Source organism: Tenebrio molitor, chromosome 7 (assembly GCF_963966145.1).
Source record: "Tenebrio molitor chromosome 7, icTenMoli1.1, whole genome shotgun sequence".
NCBI lineage: Eukaryota > Metazoa > Arthropoda > Insecta > Coleoptera > Tenebrionidae > Tenebrio > Tenebrio molitor.
Genome location: NC_091052.1, coordinates 15,557,859 through 15,577,858, shown reverse-complemented (window position 1 = coordinate 15,577,858; position 20,000 = coordinate 15,557,859). Strand labels below are relative to the sequence as shown.

Sequence of the window (20,000 nt, the reverse complement as noted above, 5' to 3'; positions counted from 1 at the left end):
GTAAATTCTTATTAACTAAATTAATGACGGAATTGACAACAATGCGAATATTTAAAAACGAAACGTCATATGACAGGACCTGACGCCAATCTAACAAAAAAATATCGCGGCTTCCTGCGTGTTTAAAACAATCGTGAACGGCATATACAGTGTGGAATAAAATGATTTACATCTAGTTACCTGCAAGTTGCATTTTTTTATGTATCTAATTACCAGGAACAGCAACAGTATTAATGTAGGAGTAAATGAAAAAGTTCATTGAGACCTACAATAATTTAATGCAATTCAATTCAGCTTTATTGTCGTAAAAAATACATTTGTATTTTGTTGACAAAGCAAAGAAGCTGTACAAAATAATATTAAAAGTTTTACCCGTCATGAACAAATTTTATAAGTTTAATAATAAAATGTGGCAATTACAATATAGGTACTCGTACCTACCTATAAACTTAAAACTCTATGTGCTACCATTTTTTTTATCGATTTCAGGAGAATCACCAAATATATTCATATGTGAGAAGCAGATACATTGGTCTTCATAAGACATGATTTTATGAAAACCCCAAGATAACGTGGGTAAAATAACTTTATCGGTATGATCCCAGATTTTATCGAAAACTGACAACTCGGTTTCAACACCTTCAATTTCTACCACGTTTTGCACTATTTCATTGCAATTACTTTAAGTTTAGGTCTTTTTATTTGTGGATTATCTTTAATACGTGTTAGCAACTTTCTTTTTTTGATGCTTTTAGTCAAATATTTGGGACAATTAGGAAAAATGCGTGGTACAGCATCTTTTCTTAATCTGGGCATCTGATACGGAACCTAAATTTTTTTACTAACATTAAAAAGAATTTTATAACTAAAATTATTCCAGAAGTAGAATGGAAACACAGACCTTTTTCACCGCATCATAATGAGGGTAATAATTTTATGGGGGTGTTGCAAAAACCTTCCGAGACCGGGAATATTTTACTTTACTTAATAATTGTATAATCAGGATTAAATAACTATAGGCAGTCATAGGAGAGTAGATATTCTAGATACATAACTATGTAAGTACAGATATTTTCATTAAAGGTACAAAGTAGCAGATAAGTAGGTAAACCATGGTAGGTATGTAGGTAATTCTGCAAGTGAGTATGTAATCAACTAATAATCTAATAATGTTAACTAAATACGCAAGAACCACTGACTCATGCATTAGGTAGTACCCAAAATCCATACTTTTGTTAATCCATCTGCCGAAACTCATTCCATTTTAATATCACTTGAAAAAAAATGTTTTTCACATACAAAGCTGGTAGAATTTAAATTACGATCCTTTCTCGGTACTGCTTTGCTCCATTGGAGTAATTTCTCAGGATTGCTTGGAGCTTTAAAAATTGCAATTTTTTCATGATTTGAGTCATATCCGGTTGTACAGTTCGGTACAAAGCACTTTTTTACTCAACTGACCTGAATTGGCACAAACTCCGAACTAGATCGGGAAATAAGGAATATTTTCTATCAAGTACAATATTTAAAATACACTGCCCGCCAAAATTATCGCATAAAGTAAAAATGAGCCGTAGTTTTTTGTATTTTACTTCTTCTGCGGTTTCCTTATGCTGAATCTCTTGTTTTATCGTATTACTTTTGTTTAGTAGCAAAAATCGCCATGCTGATAACTTCTGAAGTTGTTTATTATGAAAAGTCTGTATTAGTGTTATTGGTCAATTTCGTAAAGCATTTTGATTGTGGATTTGAGAGACAGTTAGTAAGAAGTTTTGGTTCCTTCAGTCATAAATACCGAAAATGAATCCCTACGGACGTTTAAGATGACATACAACAGCCGAACAATGTGCACAAATCGTTGTACTAGCCGAAGACGGTATTAATCAACAAGATAGGTATTGCAAATGGTCTTGATTTGCACCAGTCAACGGTATCTAGAGTTTTGCGTCGTTTTCACGAGACAGGAGAATACTCTAGAAGACCTGGGCAAGGACGCAGACGAACAACAACAGCTCAACGGGATCGTTTTCTGCTTTTAGAGTCGTTGAGACACAGGACTCTGACTGATCCAGCTTTATAAGTTATGACTTTAGGAAGATATCAGTTCCAAATTAGTGCAAATACTGTTAGAAGAAGACTTGTTGAACACGATTTAAGGCCCAAGATACCAGCAAGGGGCCCACAGCTGACAGCGGCTCACCGAAAAGTACGATTGCTGTTTGCCCAAAATCACGTTGATTGGGAATTGGATCAATGGAGGTTTGTAATGTTCTCTGACGAGTCCAGGTTTTGCTTGGATGACAGTTACAGACGTGTGCGGGTGAGCCGATGCTCAGGAGAGTGATATGCTCAATGTAACATTATCCCGAAAGTCAATTTTGGAAGAGTTTCCATTATGGTTTGAACAGGTGTCACTTTCGACGCTCTCACAGAGGTGGTGGTGCTAGAAAGAGGAAACCGAAATGCGGCAGCGTACATTACCAATATTCTGGAACCTCATATTGTCCCATTCCGACCATTTATTGGAATGACTTTATTTTTATGCATAATGGTCGACCGCACGTTGCGGAAATAGTGCAGCACTATTTCCGTGAGGTCGAAATTGGGCAAATGCAATGGGCAGCAAGGAGTTCAGACCTAAACCTCATCGAGTAATTGTGGGATCCTACAGATAAAAGAGTTAGAAGGCTACCAAATCCACCAACAACTCTTCATCAGCTGCTTTTGGGTCTAACTCAAGTTTGAGAAGAAATTAAGCAAAGAGTTATACAAAACCTCATTTTAAGCATGAGACAATGTTGTGCAGCTGTAATAAAGGCACGGGGTGCCAACACGCACTATTAAATGTTAAATTTCTTAGTTTTCTCCGAATTTGAATTTTTTTATTTTTTTGTTTTCTTCATTTCTTTATTGTGTTCTGATTATTGTAGTGTATTACTTTTATAAATCTACTTCTTTAATACTTTACAGTTCGAAATGTTGTAACTGGAAATACATTTTGGCTTAAAATCACGAGTTTTGAAATTATGCCATAATTTTGGCGGGCAGTGTATTATAACAAAGAATACCTACACCTTACCACAAACCTGCTATAACAGAATCTTAAATTAAACAATAGAATAGGATGAATAAAATGCCCTCAGTAAAAACCACAGTAAAAATTGAAAACTTTTGATATTCTGGCATTCAGAAGTGGGTCAGTTTACCGATTTCCGGCCTCCCGCCACAGACATATTGGACTGATTTCCTCACCCCTCACCGCCTACATTCTCGGACATCTCAGCATCCACTTTTGCAGCGGTCCCACATGCGAAGTTTACCCACCTTACTAACTCATACACCATGGTATTATTGGTATTAGTCTACATGTATACAGGTGTCCCCAAAAAAAAAGACGAGTCCATAGCTCCCTTATTTATCGGAGGATTTTAATTATCTATACACCAAATCAAATGGTTATTAGTAGGCTACAAAACGGCTTAATAAATTCACGTATAGCTCCAAGGGCTTCAAGACTAAACTGTCAAAACATTTTTTTCAAATGGGATTAAATACTTTTTTTTAGTAATTCTGATTGAGATTTTAATTCTGAAAACAACAGTGTATGACAAGTATAACTTCACATTAAAAAAATAACACTAACTTTTGAAACAAATGACGAGCACCAAGCGAAAAGCTATCAAAATGCATTGCGTTACAATGTAATAACCAAATTAAGGTAGCTGGAAAAACAAATGACAAATAATAACATCCGGGATTGCGCAGATATGCCGCCAATGTTTAGCGCAAAACATAGAACATAGACGATAGTAGAGTTTTTTTTTTTTTGTGAATTTTTGGTATTTAAGTGTATATTTGTGATACATTGTTGTTTTCAGAATAAAAATCTCTATCAGAATTACTAAAAAAAATATGTAATCCGATTTAAAAAAAAATATTTTGACAGTTTACCTTTGAGGTCCATGGGGTTATACTTGAATTTATTAGGCCATTTTGTGGCCTATTAACAATCATTTAATTTGGTGTACAGATAATTAAAATCTTCCGATAAATAACGGAGTTATGGACTCGTCTTCTTTTTTGGGGACATCTGTATAATTGGTTGCCTATTGTCACCTTTTTAATTTAACTGAATAATCTACTGTTTTATCAAATATTATAAATAGATATAGCAACAAGCGCAAACTAAAATCGGGCGTCACAGTTTAGAGTGTGTTGTGTTAATCTTCAGTCGAATTTATCGCGTGCAAGACACTGACAATGAGTGAATCATTTATTTTTTGTAGACTCACATTTATCTGATAAAAAAAAACAATATTACTCATATACTTATTTATTATATCAGGAAAAAATGATTATTAAAAAGTGTACGACTATGGTATCTTCCACCTATAATATAGACAATATTTGTTTCCTTTTGCTCATCATCGAAGAAACCATTTGATAAACAATTCGTTATCAGTATCACCATAAACGGTACAAAATTTTTGTTGTATGAACATTACATAGTCCAATCAGCTGTGATAAACTATCAACTTATAATGGTTTAGATTGGTTTTATAAATAAATATGACAATTTAATTCATACACTAAAAATCCCATAAGCAGCGGTGTTTTTGTCATTATGACAGTGAAAAAAGTTTGCCCTAACTTTTCCACCGACAAAACGGAACCTAACTTTTGAAAGCGTCGGATTCTAGTAGGTCTGCATCATAGTGATTTACGTATTCATTAAATTGTCTTACCGAATTAGGTACATTGAAGCTTTTTTTGTGTGTCGAAGTAAACTTGACATTTATAATTCGAGTTTTGTTGCCTGGCAATTTAACGAAAAAACTGCCTCTGAAAAAATTACGAGTCCGTAGGACATCGAAATGTCAAGTTTACTTCGATAAAAAAAAAAGCTCTCGTGTAATTATAAGTGACAAAATACATGTTAGATATTAGGTTTTTTTTTTAAGTATCTAAAATACAAAAGCACCACTTTTCTACGGTGACAATATTTTCACCTACACCACGCCGAAAACCTACCGGTATGCATCTTCAGTTGAATTACCATCTTAAAAATTGGGAGAATTTTAAGTACTATTGCGGGCAAAAAAAGTGGGACATCAATGTCATTGTCTTGACTTTTAATGTGAAATAATCCTTACCTGATTCTAACCCTACTTTGAATTGACTGACGTTGTCATTAAGTATTGTAGGTTGTAGGGAATGATTGTAAGTAAGCAGGTAGTGAATATTTATTTAATGCAAAGTTCCAATCAAAATCTACCTTTATCAAAAGAAGAGAGCATTTGGAAAAGGAAAATAGAAGTATAAAATAAATTTTTAAACTGTCAGCTGGAATAGTGTCAAAAAAAATGACAATAAAGCTTGAACTACATCGAATTTTTCAAAACTGACAGAAATTTGATGTCCCACTTTTTTTGCCCGCAATAGTACGTAGAGATCATGGAGGTACTACTATGTAAACTAAGCAAAAATGAATAGGGAATTCCACAATTTTTCTTGGAATGCAAAATAATAGCCTCAATCCTCCCACGTATTCTTAAACGCTAGATAAATTTAAAATGTTACAGGTACTTGAATCATTACATTTAATGTGTACCTATATTAATATATTTCTAACACATTTCATTACAAATTTTAAACAATATTTATAAGAAATTTAAAAATGGAAAAATTCCCTATTCATTTTTGCCTAGTTTATTAACTAAGTAATACTAGGTATACTATAATAGGTCCATGACTTCAACTCAAAATTCCACTTCCTCTCCACTACGATCCGTACTTTCTACGACCCACATTCAACTCATCTATTTATCGGAGTTCAGTACTTCAGTGTTGTTTCCGTCTTGCAATCGCATGTTCTTTTCACAGAAAATTCAGTAATCGTCATCACAGACCATCACAATTCGTCCGATTTGCACCGAACAAATCGTACAACGCTGCAACGCGCACCATTCAATTCAATGTCATACATTTGCGTGAACACAGTAAAAATAGAAAGTTGCGTTTGTGCGGCAACCGCGCGTTCGTTAGTAGATTATAATTCCTGTGCAGTTGGTACCTCTCAAAACAAAAACGCATCGCATGCAGGATTGCAGGCAATTAGGCATCGTATCGTAGAATCACCGTATCACAACTTCGGTCGGGTCGATTTTTTCTTTACATTATCGTGCAACACGTTATCGACCGATTTTGTGCATTGTACTTTTTAAGTACGTTTTATTTATTATATTCCGTTGGACAATGGGTTTGTCAGTGCAGTCATGCTAGCGTAGTGCGAACTACGTAGACGAAACCGGTGGGATTCCCTGATTCGTGTACTTTGTGTTCTGATGGAAGGTGAATTGGAGGTAAAGTTTTTACCGAAAAGGTTAGAATTGTTATTTAATAATATTCTTAAGGTGGGACTTTGTCCGGTTTGCAATGAATACCGCCACGATTTACACCATAATGGCACGGTGAATCACCGATTTCATTTCGCCAAGTGGCAATACAATGAATTCAGGTAAGGGTAAATTAGTTATCTGCAAACAAAAATTTCGAACGGTATTCGCTGATAACAAATTATCTGTCATTAAATTCGAATACTAAAGTTAGCCGTCCTAGGTTTTGTGGTTATCTAATTCAACGAATATGTGAAAGTGCAATACATATGTATTGCCCCTTCACATATTAGGTACAGTACAGTTCAACAAAATCTGTGTAAACCACCTTTTAGTGTCATGACTGACTTATATTCAAAAATTAAACTTTTCTGTCAGTCACGCTGACATTTTTTGAATTTTGAGTTAATTGCACTGAGTGTAATTAAATAACCGCTTTGATATGTTGCCTACCCGTTATAATGCCACAAATCACAATTTTTTGAATGCAATATACCCATAAGTCAAAAACATGACAAGAGTAAAAAGTGAGGTTATTAATGTAAAGGTTGTTTTACGAGTTTATGTTGTAACCTAGTAACATTGACAATAGGTACTGCCGAAATTTTATTTCCGCAACTGTACAATGTATATTAAAGCTCCAGTGTCGACTTACGTTGATTATTTAATCAATGGAATATTCTTATAATCTCATAGTCATATGATAATTGAGGACGATGCAAATTGGCATAACTGTCATGTCATGTGTGCATGTGTGCCACGAAAGTTGGGAAATTTAAAGAAACTTTTTCCCCTAGATCAAAATTCAGCACTGTTGATTTTAAATTTTCATACATAATTGACGATTTAATCGGATGCAGTTAATTCCAGATTTTTTATTTTGTAGCAAACCCCTGTCGAACAATAGACATGGTATCGTTTTGGATGCACAAGCTGAGCAAGTCAATAATTTCCGCTTTATTTTCAAATATATCAGAGGAAAATACACAGTCAAGGTAACATGACTAACAAACCATTTTAATTTGTACTTTTGTAATTTAAAAAACCCTTGACGAATTTAATGTTGTTAGTTGCTTTAAAAATGTGGTCGGCTCTCTAAAGCAAAAATATTAAACACATTTCAGCAATGGTTATGTGGTTGACGACCGCTCTGGAGAATTCATCAGATTCTTCCTGGTCCTAAATAAATATTATCAGGAATCGCGTCTTCTCCAGACAACGCTGACAATGAGATTAAAGCTTTACATATTTACTTAAAATCGATTTTAGGTTTCTTCGGAACAGTTGCGACTCCATAACAAAACGATTAGTTTTAAATGTACGATAGCAAACACACGAAAGGACCCTATTTTTTTAATAAATTCGACGCTGTTGCACCGTTGTTCCTATTTCACCATCAAACACACGACAGACTTCGAAGACGACAACACGCTCATCAAACTGCTACCAGGTAAGTTTTTTGATCAGCACACAAATTTTAACCTGCAACAGATAACTATTTATGCTTTTTATGTGGATGTTAGGTGCAACTTACCATTTTCAAGTGTTATTTAAGAGCGACGTTTTAAGCAATGCCAGCTACAAGATCCCTTTGACTTGTGACTTTCAAACGATCGACGAAAAATCTTTCTCCATAGTTCGCACATTTGTAAGTAAGAAAATTCGAAGTGGCGGAGGTAAAAACGACGAGTTTTAGCTAGCCGTGGTTGATGACGAACTAGACACCGAGGAGGAAAAAATTAAGAGTCCGTTCACTTCAAAACCTTGGAAAGACGTTAAATCAACGATTAGCTCAACAAAAGATAGGTGGGTTCACTTTTGAATTACTCGCAAAGAGTTAACAAATTATTTGTAGTTATTTCGTGGACGAGTACCCGATTCCAGGCAAGTACATCAAAATTCTCAGCTACGGCTTGGACAGCTTCGAAGGTATGAACGTTAACGACGAAGAAAACTTGCGCGACTTACGGTGAGTACCCAAAGGACAAGAGTATAAATAAGTACCGTTCACATTTTAGTGAACTGTTGGCGGAGCTGAGTCTGGATAATTACAAAAGGTTTTGGCACGTCTTGCTTTGGTTGGAAGAAAGAGCACAAGGGGTGATGCTGATGCGGTACAACATGGAGACAGTGAGAATTTGTCCGATTGGAAATGGTTCGGATTAATGTTGATTATTGTCAGGTGACGGTGAAAGTTAGCGATAAAGGCGTTATTGTACTTGAAGTACCCGGGTTGGCGGAGAAACGGCCGTCGGTGATAGTAGGCGACTTCATCAAGATAAGAGTGAGCGGGGACCACACAGCTTACAAGGGATACGTTTATAGAGTCAACGACAAAACAGTGGAGATAACTCACGTAGATGAAGAGTAAACTTCTCGATTGAACACCACTTACAGGTACTAACAGATCTTATTTAGCTTCCTGGAGTACTTACAAGAATACCCGGAAACAGAACTCGATGTGGCTTTCATGTTGAGTCGTTTGGCATTCGAAAGGATGCACCGAGGAGTAGACAGAGTTGTCGATACGGGAATGGTCGCGACACTATTCCCTTCCGGTCGCAGAGAACTTCCAACAAGTAATACTTTCACCCTACGTGATGTGCAGTACTATCTTCCAATAACTGTCGTCTTCGTGTTAACGTTTGCTGTTGTAGTTTGTTTAATAAAACGATCGCCCACAATTCTGAACAGAAGAAAGCCGTCGAGAAGATTCTCAACGTTACTCACGACTTGCCTTACATAGTGTTTGGGCCACCCGGTACCGGCAAAACCGTCACCATTGTCGAGGCAATCCTCCAAATAAAGAACCGCACCAAGAAAAAGATACTGGTTTGTGCCCCGTCCAACTCCGCGTGCGACATGTTAGCCATTAAGCTGCTGGAAAAGTGCAAAAAGGAAGACCTGATCCGCATACATTCCTCGACGAGAGAGAGGTGAGCGTTTCGGTCGTTGGTAGCGACTTGTTCATTTGATTTTTTTCAGGACAACCATCACTGCAGAGCTCAAGGCTTACAGCAACATGGACGAAGACGACGACAGCTTCACCAAAATTAACGAGCAGATTTTGTATTCTCACAGAATAGTTGTCAGCACGCTGACACTGATTGGTCGATTTACTGATAAGTATAAACCCGATTGTGTTTTCATCGACGAAGCTGCCCAAGCGAGCGAACCTGAAACTGACATCGCCATCGCACTCGTCCAGCCCGGCAAACAAGTGATTCTGGCCGGAGATCCCGAACAACTCGGTCCGATGACCACAAAATGTGCAGAGAAATTCGGACTAGGTTTTTTCGATCTCTTTTGGTACTTCCACGACTCAACGGTTGCATTCTAGGGCGGTCTCTGCTGGCAAGACTGATGGAAAATGAAGTTTATAGCCTCGATCCCCAGACCAGGACGTACGACGCGAACTTTATAACCATGCTCAAGCTGAATTTCCGCTCGCATCCCGATATTCTGCACATTCCCAACTTGTTATTCTACGACAATCTTCTAGAGGTGAGCTGGAAAGTCTTCTCTCCCGCAAAGTCTTTACGATCGTTCGATTTCAGCCGAAATCAACGTCCGCGATGAGAGACCCCATCGTCGGCACTTCCATCTTTCCCGTAATATTGAACATAAACATTAGGCGGGAAGGTCAAGCCATCGAGTTTTATTCAGTCCACTCCAAAGAAAGAAGAGAGGGCTCGTCTCCAAGGTAGAAGTCATCTAGGCGAATCTCACAAATCGCAACGCTTTTTCTTTCAGTTATTTTAACCCATTCGAGGCGAACGTAGTTGTCAAGTACGTCACAGCTCTCATGAGGTTGAACTTGCCGTCAGCTTACAGGGTCAGGATGGACCAAATCGGGGTAGTAACACCGTACAAACGCCAGGTACGCTGCTCGATTGTTAGCTTTGGAGTTCGCAACTTTTACGTTTGCCTAGGTTCACAAGATCAAAGACCGTTTGAAGCACCAGGGCTTCGAAGCTGTGGAAGTGGGTACTACCGAGTCATTCCAGGGTAGAGAAAAACGCGTCATCATCATCAGCACAGTAAGAGCTCAACACTCGTTGCTTCTCCACGATCGCAAGTACAATCTAGGATTTGTTGGTCACAATCAGCGATTTAATGTGGCCGTGACCAGAGCCATAAGCAAACTGGTAGTTGTTGGTTGTCCGTTAGTGTTAGCGAGGGATGACAAGTGGAAGATGTTTATGCAACTGTGCGAAGAGCGTGGAAGTTACTTTGGAAAGCCCTTCGATTTTGATACAGACGATTTCAAAAACGACGTTCTCAACAGGATGAACAAATTCAAACATAAAGATGACCAATACCAATGACATTCTCTCCGTTTTATTTTTTAATTAAATATGTGTTCGATTATTAAATTCAATTTTAACTGACTTATTAAAAATATTCAAAATTCGTCAAGTGTTACATAAAGTAACTAGTTTTTTATTCTTACAAGAAAAACGACGTTTTTAAAGTACGGAAGCAAAATATAAAGTTGCCTTATTTATTTAAATCGCCTTATGAAGATGTACAATTATTTTTTTGAAAAATGGTACAATAAATTATTGAAGTTAAAAGACCAACTGTAACAAAATAAAAAAAGAAGATTTGTAAAATACTCACCTAGATCTAGCACATGAAAATAAAAAGATATGTTAAGCAGCAAATAATTTCAACTTATCACATAAAAAGTTGTTCTTGTCGCTAGGTAGGAAAAAAGTCGATATTTCGTCCTAATTCTGATTCAATTCAATCTTTGAGTGGCAGGGATTCGTTTCCTGCGTCTTCTTTGAGTACTGAGCCAGTGCTCGTAATGTCTTTCGTTGGTAAGCCAGTCCTGATATTTATACCACCATTCTTCCCATTTGACGTAATCCTCCAATGTGAGATCTCTGAGATAGCCAAGATCTTTGTAATACTGATAACGTACTCTGACGTCGTCCCAAGCGGCAAGTCTCGAAGGACCAGATGATAACAGTTCATCAGGATAGTGTCCCGCCGGGACAGGAGATAAACTGCACACACACGCAAGAAAATCAAATGTCGCTTGTCAAACTTTATCTTGTCTTTTTTCAACTTACCTATACCTACGAGGCGGACTTCCGTAAATGAAGTCTTCACCTTCTATCATAACTTTGAGATCCCCTCCCGTCTTTGTGATTCGCATGTTTTCGATGTCCCGTCTTTCTCTGTCGGCGCTCCACTGGGCGATCTTTCCGAATCTCTCCGACAACGTCAACCTTGTCGTCGCGACGATCGGCGATGTGGAAGAGGTGTCGCTGTCTTCCGATCCCGAAGACTCCCCCGGAGATCCTGTTCTCTTCTTGGTCCTTTCCTTCTTGATCCTAGTCAACAACACCTGAAAACCGTTTCCGTTTTACTTGAGAACCTTCTTCAAAACTTGAACCCCTAACCGGCTCCGATCCCTTTTCCTTCATCTTCCTGACAGGTTTCAGCGGCGGCTTCACCCCAGTAACGTCAATCACCTCGCCGGTCCGTCCCCTCGGCCTGGGAGGCGGTGGTTGCCTCCTCGGATCCGTCGGCCTGTCCGATGAGCTCGGTTTCTGGAGCTTGCGGGCGGGCGGCGGCGTCATCGGTCTCGGCATCCTTCTCGGTGGAGACGGGGACGGCGATGGTGGCCTCGGACGGACTCTCGATTTCAACGTCGGCGACGTCGTCTTCGTCTGAGTCTTGACGCGGGAGCGAGGCACCGAGAACGAGCGGGACCTGCAACCAATCCCGATCAGACAGGTCGCCGCCCCCGATCACCCATTCCGCTCTTTACCTCGACCGAGGATGTCTGTGATTCTTCGGCGAGCACACCGAGCAAGAGTCGTCCGAGCAGCTGCTGATCGAGCTGGCCGACGCCGACCGGCGTCCGGAGGCGGAGGCTTTGTGTGGCGGCGGCGAGCGGGGCCTGGCGGGGCGGGAACGCGCTGCGGGCGGAGGCGACCGCCGACCGACCGGCGATCGGCTGTAAGCGAGCGGCGAACGACGCGGCGGCGACCTGCGGCCAACAGGAGAACGACGCGGCGGCGGCGAACGGGGCGATCTGCGACCGACTGGGGAACGGGGCGAGCGTCGCCCCACCGGCGATCTCCGAGGCGGCGAACGGCGCCCGGTCGCAGACCGAGACCGGCTGCGCCGCCCCGACGACGGCGACGACGAGCCGTCCATGTACAGGGACTTGTAGCCGCTGTGGCGCCATCTGCTCAAAAGCAAAAGCCCCGTCGAGCGATCAACCACACCCGACTTCTACACTACATACCGATTGGGGTCTTTCGCTTCCACCTCCAGCAACTTCTTATCCCAATAGGCGTTCGAATTGGGGGACGCCCGCGCTTTCTTCATCACCGTGTCTATTTCACGTCTCCTGCCAGCTGGCAAACTGGGGTCTGAAACAAAATATCCACATGAAAAACAAAAACTACCAATTAAGTTTCTCTTTATTTATTAGCTAGTAAAAAATGGGACGAAACTTACATAATCAATTTCAAATATAATTTTGACATAATGACAGTCACGAAAAAACTATTGTCAATTACCAACTGCAAGATTATTTTCTGTGGTTTTCGTTAACGTAATTTACACTAATTCAAAATGAACAATGTCAATGTAGGACCATATTCTTTAAACGGTTGGTAGTATTGTTTTGTTGTTTTTATTGACAGGTGCACTAACAAATTAAAAAAGTAAAGTAAGGTTTGTTCTTGTGATCGATGATTTTGTATTTTTTTTTGCAATAAAATAAATTCTTCCCAAAATTGTTTTGTTATGATTAAAATCTAGATTAAAAATGTTTGGTCAATACATACAAGCTTGGTTACCTGTGATTCTCGGCGTCTGGGGCTTCGTGTCCATCCTGAGCTTGGACGCGGTGTTGGCGTTTTTGGACCGCTCTCTGCTGCGACTCCTTCTCCTGGATGACATCCTGGAGGCAAATTAGTGATATTCCGGTTGGTGCGACTCACTTTTTCGTTTTCCTGGGCTTATTTGCCGGGTTCGTGCGGGATCCAGTAGCAGATATCGGGAGGTACAGTTGTTCCCGAATCCGAGAATGGGGCCGTGGGGGCACGATCGCGCGTCGGTGAGCAAGTCACGGCCACGCTAGAATCACGACACGCGTTATCAGGTGTTACCGATGGCACCAGTGTTACGCCCCACATGGCCAACCCGACAACAAGAGCCATGTGGTTTATAACGGATACTCGATCGAATGGCATTGCTACAAGTTAGTAGAAGTGTAAATGCTCGCTGTTAAACCACACATTCAATCGCCACACAGTAACTTCGCATTCATCGGATTTTCGCAACTCAAACATGTGAGAGGATGGATCCTTTTTTTATTTAGGGTGTGAAGGTGGATATGTCAAAAAAGATACATCCAGAGTTTTCGATTTGCAACAGGACCTGAAACTATCGAAACAACGAGAAAATTCCATGAAAGGAGAGGAGGAGCGTTTATTCTTGTGCGGAATTTGGTAAAAATAGTGTTAGATCAACGTCACAATCTCCAGTTCGGTCTCGGACAGTCCAAAATAGTCGAAAATTGCCCGAACCGCACCAATAAAAATAGAACGGAACTTCACACAAGTCACTTCAGGTCCGTGTAAGAGCCCGATCGCGTCCAAATTCGTCGGTGCCGACCGTTCGAGTTTGAATTTCCCGCGTGAATTGCGCGACCGTCGACGGGGACAACGAACCCAAAATCAATACACATAAAATCACGACTTATCACTAAACAAAACCACTTACTTTTCCAATACGAAACTTATTACGTTCGTTTCAAAAACGTATGAGCGGAGATTCGTGGCCGGTTAACCATTATCTCTTCAAGATTTTACAGAGTTTTTTCAACTTTTCGATGCGGTATGCGACGACATGGCGAACACAGACGACAGCGACACAAATTTACCCCGGCCCGGGCATGCGCTCTGCTCTACAATAAAAGCAACACCTTTCATTCTTGCATTATCTATTTTTCATTTTGAGACTTGTTACCTCAACCTCGAACAGCTCAAAGTATTTTCTTCTTAGTTCTTATGAGAAATTAACGTTTCCAAATTTCAAAAATTAGATTTCTAATTGTGATACATTCTGTATTGCTTAGAGGGCGCTGATATCATATTTGAAATGTCAGTTAACTGTCAATTTCTGCAATATTAGTGTTTTATTTGTTATCAATTTCAAATATTTCTATTTATTTAATCAGAATGAGTGATAAGATGGAAATTGCTGATACGTTAAAAGCGGCACAGTCTTATTTGAACCGTTTGAAAAATCTGAACAACAAAATACAAAATGCACAGAAGCAAATAAGTGACACTTCTAGAGAAACAGAAAAGAATGTTGAAGTCAGTTTTGGCAGTCTATTGACTAATTTAACGCAGATTTTATTATCAAGAAAAGACGATTTAATTAAAAGGGTCCAAGAAGTAAGTAATTTATTCCTTTGTGACTTTTCTAAGTTTTGTTGCTTCCAGACAAGAAATCAAAGTCTCAAACCTTTAGAAGAATGTCAAGCTGATGTTTACAATAGAATTGAAAAAACCCAGAAACTGATAAGTGAAGGGGAATTATTGTTAAATGGCACAGTTAGAAATTTAAATGAGTTTAGTGAAAAATCAAGCTCACTGGGGAGTCTTCCTGAGATACCTGAATTAAAAGAAGTGCCTTATATTTCATTCCAGTATGAACCTAACTTAAAGGCAGAACTTTTAGATCTTTGCTCTCAATTTGGAGAAGTGTCTAGGATTGCTCCTGTTCAAGTAAATTGAATTAAATTGTTTGTCAAGATTGTCATTTATAATATTTTAGATTAGTCAGACAAGTGAAAAGCCTGGTGCAATTTTGGTTGAATGGCATAGTGTAGAGAATGATGAGCGATGTGTGGATATCCAAGAATTTCGACTTCAGAGAGCTTTTGGGGATGTGAATGCAGAAAAACATTTGATGGCAAATTTTTCAGATTGTTACATAGGTTTAGAGTCACAGTTTTTAGTAAAAGATTTACAAGCCAACCAACCCTATTCCTTTAGGGTTTGCTGCAAATTTGAGGGCTCAAATGAATGGACTCCCTGGTCACTACCTCAAGTAACTGTGACAACAATCAAATCATTTTCCTGGGCAGATAACAAAGACTTTCTTTTGGCAAATGAGAATAAGATAGCTACCCCCATTAAAAATCTTCCATCTCTTCTGATCTCTGATGGACCTCAATTTGCTGTTGGTTATTCAGTTGAATTTACAGTAAGTAGCTATAATGTCTTGTCCAATCCCCAACCAATATTATTTTTTAGTATTTAGAATTTGATAATAAATGTTCCACAATTGGCTTAATTGCAGCTGATGATGTCACACACCTAGAAAATATCAAATGCAAAAGTCACAACTACTTTGCTCTTGACAGTACAGGTGAGATATATGTTGATGGGGTAAAAAAATCTACCAAGTTACCTGAAGCTGCCAAAGGATTGAAGGTATTGAAAGAATACAAAGGAATAACCAAAATCAGTAAATAAAATTTATTTTACAGATATGTTTTATGTGTGAATTGATTCATGGTGACAAAGTCAGAGTTAACATTGACACCTGCGACAAGCAAGTCACATATGATTGGCAAATTTCTAAAACTGATAAATTATATTTTGCTGCACTTCTCAACTCACCTGCTAGCAAAATTATGGTTGAATAAGTGTTGATGTTAAAGAATTGTTAAAAATAATTTACATTAATAAAATTACCCAACAATGCTACTTGCTCCTCTTAAAGCTAAATAACCAGCAGTAATATCCATTGGCAGTCCAATAAGTGTAGCATACTCTTCCTTGTTTGCAAATCTTAACCTAGTCTGTGGATCGGTGTATGGAGCTGGTAATCCAGACAAGTCTGAAAATTTCTCTGCAGGCTTGAATGACGGCGGTGCGTTTATGGAACTGTAATGGACCACGTTTTCGGGCCACGGTAATGCTTTTTCCGTTGAAATTATTTGTTTCAAAGATTTCCAAGCTCGTTTTTTCGCATTCGTTTTTGAATTATGATAAAACGAAGCAGTCTTGAACACAGGTTTAGGTTCAGCCCTTATTTCTTCGGTACTCATCATTTACGTTTTTCTAACGCAGCATTGCGAACAGTCCACATTAATTCTACAACAGCTCAATTTCTAATCACAGAAATGTATACTAAAAAGTGAGGTTATGCGGCAGTAAATAAGAAACGAATAGGTAACGTGTGTTACGCACGCGTATTGCAGGTTGCATCATATTTTTTATGCTTTGTCAGGAAAATTTTTAATGAGCATAATTTTTTAATTGTGATTTTTTTTTTTAATCGAAGTTATTTAAAATGCCAATGAGTTTGCAGTTTTTAAGTATAGTTTACAAAATGTAATCTTTTGAATTTATCGTAAGTGCATAGAACAAAACAGACAGAACGACCGCTTTAATTCCAGGAGAATAATAACGTTTAATTCACGCTGATTTCCTTAATTTTCATATTCATTCTTCTAGGTCACATTTAATATTAGTATCAATGCAATTTATTATTATGATACTGCTTCTGAATGCACACCCTTCGGTTACCTACCATAAATTATACTAATAGCGTGTCATTTGCAGTTTCAAAACCATTTAACCTCTTTCATCCGGGGACCGAGTCCCCGACGTGGCCAGGTGTTTAAAAATGTTTGAATGGTTAGCCTACTGAAACTAATTCCTTACATTATTAAACACTCACGATGACAAATTTCTTGTGCGAAGTCACGAACACGACTGAAGTTAAAAATGGGCCATTTTCGTGAAACGTTATTTTCTTTTTATCACAGTAATTTACGATAACAATAATAAAAAGTAAGGCTAAAAATATCCAACACTGAATCAATAATTGCTTCGCTCTTGAACGCCGAACAACATTCGTTTTTACAACAACAAAGTAACGAAATTGCGAAATCGAATTGTTGTCTTTGATTAGGTCACACGTCACTTTGACATTTGCATCAATAACGCGGATCCAATCCTGCCGGCTCATTGTTTTAATAGCTCCAACAAGGATGCGGGTCGATAGTAATGCAACAATAGAATCGCAGACACTTCATTTAAAAGTGCAACAATGGAGGCGATCGAGTGCTGTTCTTGATAAATTGTTGAATACTTTTAAGAAGCGCATTCACCACGTGAAACAATAACTCGGTACATTATTGTTCGAAAGCTTTATAAATTCGAGTGTAATTTATTTTTCAGAAAGGGCACACCTGATCTGTCAAATCTGCCATTTCCTGAGAGTGAATCAGGCTAAGACTAGGCACATATGTATTAGGAATTGTTGAAATTGTCTTATGGAAGAAGTTAGCGAGCACATTACGCTACGAATGGGAGCGTGTAGGGGATGAGATACCAGGTGGTCCGTGTAATATGACTCTTGGCGCCACTCGAAAAGGTGTTCCGCATAAATAAAAATAATTCCTCGCAGAGATTTATAGTCAAAACCGGTCGATTTCGGCATAATTGCGTTGTTTGTATTTCGCCCAAGTAATTCGATTATTTGGAGGAATGTGTGACAAATCTGTCCGAAATTTGTTAACGAGCGTTTAAGTGTAGATCAAAGACGCCGCCACATTAAACAAAATCCTCAAATAAAATAATTATTTGTTTTCTATCGCACTTACCGAGGTGTTTTCCTATTTCAGTCGGCGCAGACAAGTTGGCTCTGGAACTCCCACCCTTTTCGCTTAGAACTTGTTCTTCACAACGGTGAGCTGATTTTGCGTCGGACTGCAGTCGAGTAGTGACGTTGGTACACATTGGGGTAGTAACGCTCCGATTACAGAGCCGTACTCGCGATCTTTCTGTAAACAAAACGGTTTTTCTTCACGTGGTCCGTACCGTGTGGTGGCTGTGAGTTGGTGGAGAGGGTTTCATTTTTCCGTTCGACGCTCGAGACGTTTTCTGGTTATTTTGTGTTTCGATAGGTGTTTGTTTTTTTGAGTTTTGATTTTTTTACAAAGACTGACATCTCGTTATTATGGCGTCCAACGATACATGAGTACAGGTAAAGGGGCCCTCGCTTTTTTTCTTTTTAATTTACACCGATGAATTATTGCCCGAATTGATTAATTCGTTAACAGGTTGTTATTATTGGTGTAATTATTGTAATTTAAGTCTCCCTTCTACCACACGCAAATTATTATTTACACTAGTATCGCATACTTCATTGCAGGTGTGGGACACAAATAATTTGTTTAATTACGTAATTACTCAATCATTTTGTAATTACCCCGTCATATTTTATTCAGAATGTTCCCTCGCTGAACTGGTTTCGCCAAAATTACGTCATTTCTTTATTTATTGAAACTGCATTAATTTTTTTTTCTAATTTCGAAATCTTCATACCCGTTATAAATCTTCCAACTAAAAAATCCACTAATCAAGCTGAAATGAATGAGAAATCTCTTTTTGTCAAATTTGTTGGCAAATTCTTCTTGGGTGAGGTAATAATGGAAGAATGAACAGTAAAAACATGTGTAAATATTTTTGTATGTATTAATAGAATTCCACAGAAAGTTGTACCTGGTGCCAGGAATGCACCTAAATTCATTGAGTCGTCCTGGGTTCAATTAATTTCTATCGATTTTAGAAAATAAATGTTATTTATTATTTGTTTTTTAAATTTCCATGCCGCAGAATTAATTGTACGTACTACTCGACTCCAGTGGTTCATTCTCGGAATGAGGAAAAACATTTGTTGATAAATTACATGATAATGACATTTGTCGTGTATTTTAATTAGCAATTAAGTATTTTTTACCGTAGCTTCATGAATATTTTTAATTTGATCGGATTAATCGAGTCTCGTTTTCCGATCTGGGTTCGACAAATCAAAATTAATAATTTAGGACAGTCCTTGGATGGAAATTTTCCCAAAAATGAATGTCACATATGACGACGTCCGTCAAAAGCAATTAGTGCATTTTCCGCTTCCGAATTACATTTCCCTAAATAAACTATAACGAGTGAAAAACTGTCACGTTTAAATTTACACTTTGTCCTGTTTTTGCAAAAAACAAGGAGAATAATTCAGCATCGGAACGACTCCATAAAGAGTATATCGTTGTCGATAAAAAGAAATATCCGGTGCAATTTGAGCATGAATTTTGCATGACTTTTTTTGCACCCCCGGCGCCCGGAGCCATCGAAATTGACGAGTGTTTGAACTAACCCAAGGCTCTCTCGAAAGATATTTAGATGATGGCTCCGCGTTTTGTTCGTTTGTTATTGTTCACCTTCAGGCTATGTACATTCCGTCGAAGGAATATTTTCTTCTTGCGGAGCTGACTTTGGTGGATCTTGGCGTGTGTAATGCGCGTTTTATTGCGTGGTTCACTTTCCAGGGCGAAAAATTCTCACTCGAAAAATAAATAAACTGGGACCACTTCAAATCTTCCGAAAATAAATCGACTGCATCTGATCCGCCTGATGGTTAATTGGTGAGAAAGCCAACCATAATTGCGTGTACCGAGTGTTTCTGCTTCCAATGTCACTGTCACGGACTAATCAGCTTGACAGTCTCCAGTTAAAAATAATCCCAGGAATATAATAAATCAATTTTTAA

The 20,000-nt window shown here is 38.6% G+C and overlaps 5 protein-coding genes across 12 annotated transcripts in view; 3 read left to right on the top strand and 2 right to left on the bottom strand.

The window, feature by feature from the left end:
• The first annotated feature begins 5,723 nt into the window (after positions 1-5,723).
• On the top strand, positions 5,724-10,809 carry LOC138134640 (putative helicase mov-10-B.1). Its single transcript, XM_069053020.1, has 16 exons — positions 5,724-6,362; positions 6,414-6,517; positions 7,282-7,390; positions 7,665-7,845; positions 7,919-8,043; positions 8,092-8,201; positions 8,251-8,364; positions 8,414-8,525; positions 8,578-8,762; positions 8,814-9,002; positions 9,053-9,331; positions 9,381-9,685; positions 9,736-9,899; positions 9,953-10,098; positions 10,149-10,275; positions 10,328-10,809. The coding sequence occupies exons 1-16, from the start codon at positions 6,345-6,347 to the stop codon at positions 10,721-10,723; spliced, it is 2,664 nt and encodes an 887-aa protein (XP_068909121.1). The 5' UTR covers positions 5,724-6,344; the 3' UTR covers positions 10,724-10,809.
• A 76-nt stretch (positions 10,810-10,885) lies between these two features.
• LOC138134646 (serine/arginine repetitive matrix protein 1) lies at positions 10,886-14,320 on the bottom strand. 5 transcript variants are annotated; one of them, XM_069053031.1, is made up of 7 exons: positions 14,151-14,320; positions 13,211-13,502; positions 12,664-12,790; positions 12,181-12,603; positions 11,810-12,122; positions 11,477-11,754; positions 10,886-11,410 (listed from the first exon to the last, which is right to left on the bottom strand). In XM_069053031.1, exons 2-7 carry the CDS (start codon positions 13,323-13,325, stop codon positions 11,140-11,142), a joined length of 1,527 nt encoding a protein of 508 aa, XP_068909132.1. In that variant the 5' UTR covers positions 13,326-13,502; positions 14,151-14,320; the 3' UTR covers positions 10,886-11,139. The 5 variants fall into 5 exon arrangements, with proteins under 5 accessions (XP_068909132.1, XP_068909135.1, XP_068909134.1 ...); XM_069053034.1 differs by having other exon boundaries at positions 13,223-13,502; XM_069053033.1 differs by having other exon boundaries at positions 13,211-13,326.
• Positions 14,321-14,510: 190 nt separating this feature from the next.
• Positions 14,511-16,150, top strand: LOC138134651 (cytokine receptor-like factor 3). 2 transcript variants are annotated; one of them, XM_069053043.1, is made up of 5 exons: positions 14,511-14,830; positions 14,879-15,163; positions 15,213-15,644; positions 15,741-15,874; positions 15,931-16,150. In XM_069053043.1, the coding sequence occupies exons 1-4, from the start codon at positions 14,609-14,611 to the stop codon at positions 15,759-15,761; spliced, it is 960 nt and encodes a 319-aa protein (XP_068909144.1). In that variant the 5' UTR covers positions 14,511-14,608; the 3' UTR covers positions 15,762-15,874; positions 15,931-16,150. The 2 variants fall into 2 exon arrangements, with proteins under 2 accessions (XP_068909144.1, XP_068909143.1); XM_069053042.1 differs by having other exon boundaries at positions 14,512-14,830; positions 15,695-15,874.
• LOC138134658 (INO80 complex subunit C) lies at positions 15,897-18,182 on the bottom strand. 2 transcript variants are annotated; one of them, XM_069053050.1, is made up of 2 exons: positions 18,058-18,182; positions 15,897-16,540 (listed from the first exon to the last, which is right to left on the bottom strand). In XM_069053050.1, exon 2 carries the CDS (start codon positions 16,495-16,497, stop codon positions 16,135-16,137), a length of 363 nt encoding a protein of 120 aa, XP_068909151.1. In that variant the 5' UTR covers positions 16,498-16,540; positions 18,058-18,182; the 3' UTR covers positions 15,897-16,134. The 2 variants fall into 2 exon arrangements, with proteins under 2 accessions (XP_068909151.1, XP_068909150.1); XM_069053049.1 differs by lacking the exon at positions 18,058-18,182 and adding an exon at positions 16,980-17,180.
• Positions 18,183-18,299: 117 nt separating this feature from the next.
• Positions 18,300-20,000, top strand: part of sli (slit guidance ligand) — a 117,021-nt gene continuing 115,320 nt past the window's right edge. For both annotated transcript variants that reach the window (XM_069053019.1, XM_069053018.1), the window contains exon 1: positions 18,300-18,440. The gene's annotated coding sequence lies outside the window, so the exon portion shown is untranslated. The remainder of the gene's footprint in view (positions 18,441-20,000) is intronic.

Bases quoted from the DNA above. Each gene is read 5' to 3' on its own strand.
- LOC138134651 (XM_069053042.1), top strand. From the start codon at position 14,609: ATGAGTGATAAGATGGAAATTGCTGATACGTTAAAAGCGGCACAGTCT. The intron at 15,164-15,212 runs GTAAATTGAATT...ATAATATTTTAG, and splicing joins CTAGGATTGCTCCTGTTCAA to ATTAGTCAGACAAGTGAAAA. The intron at 15,645-15,694 runs GTAAGTAGCTAT...ATTATTTTTTAG, and splicing joins GTTATTCAGTTGAATTTACA to TATTTAGAATTTGATAATAA.
- LOC138134640 (XM_069053020.1), top strand. The intron at 8,526-8,577 runs GTGAGAATTTGT...GATTATTGTCAG, and splicing joins TGCGGTACAACATGGAGACA to GTGACGGTGAAAGTTAGCGA. The intron at 9,332-9,380 runs GTGAGCGTTTCG...GATTTTTTTCAG, and splicing joins CATTCCTCGACGAGAGAGAG to GACAACCATCACTGCAGAGC.
- LOC138134646 (XM_069053032.1), bottom strand. From the start codon at position 13,325: ATGTCATCCAGGAGAAGGAGTCGCAGCAGAGAGCGGTCCAAAAACGCC. The intron at 12,791-13,210 runs GTATGTATTGAC...ATTTTGTTTCAG, and splicing joins AATCACAGGTAACCAAGCTT to ACCCCAGTTTGCCAGCTGGC. The intron at 12,604-12,663 runs GTATGTAGTGTA...GCTTTTGAGCAG, and splicing joins GAAGCGAAAGACCCCAATCG to ATGGCGCCACAGCGGCTACA.
- LOC138134658 (XM_069053050.1), bottom strand. From the start codon at position 16,497: ATGATGAGTACCGAAGAAATAAGGGCTGAACCTAAACCTGTGTTCAAG.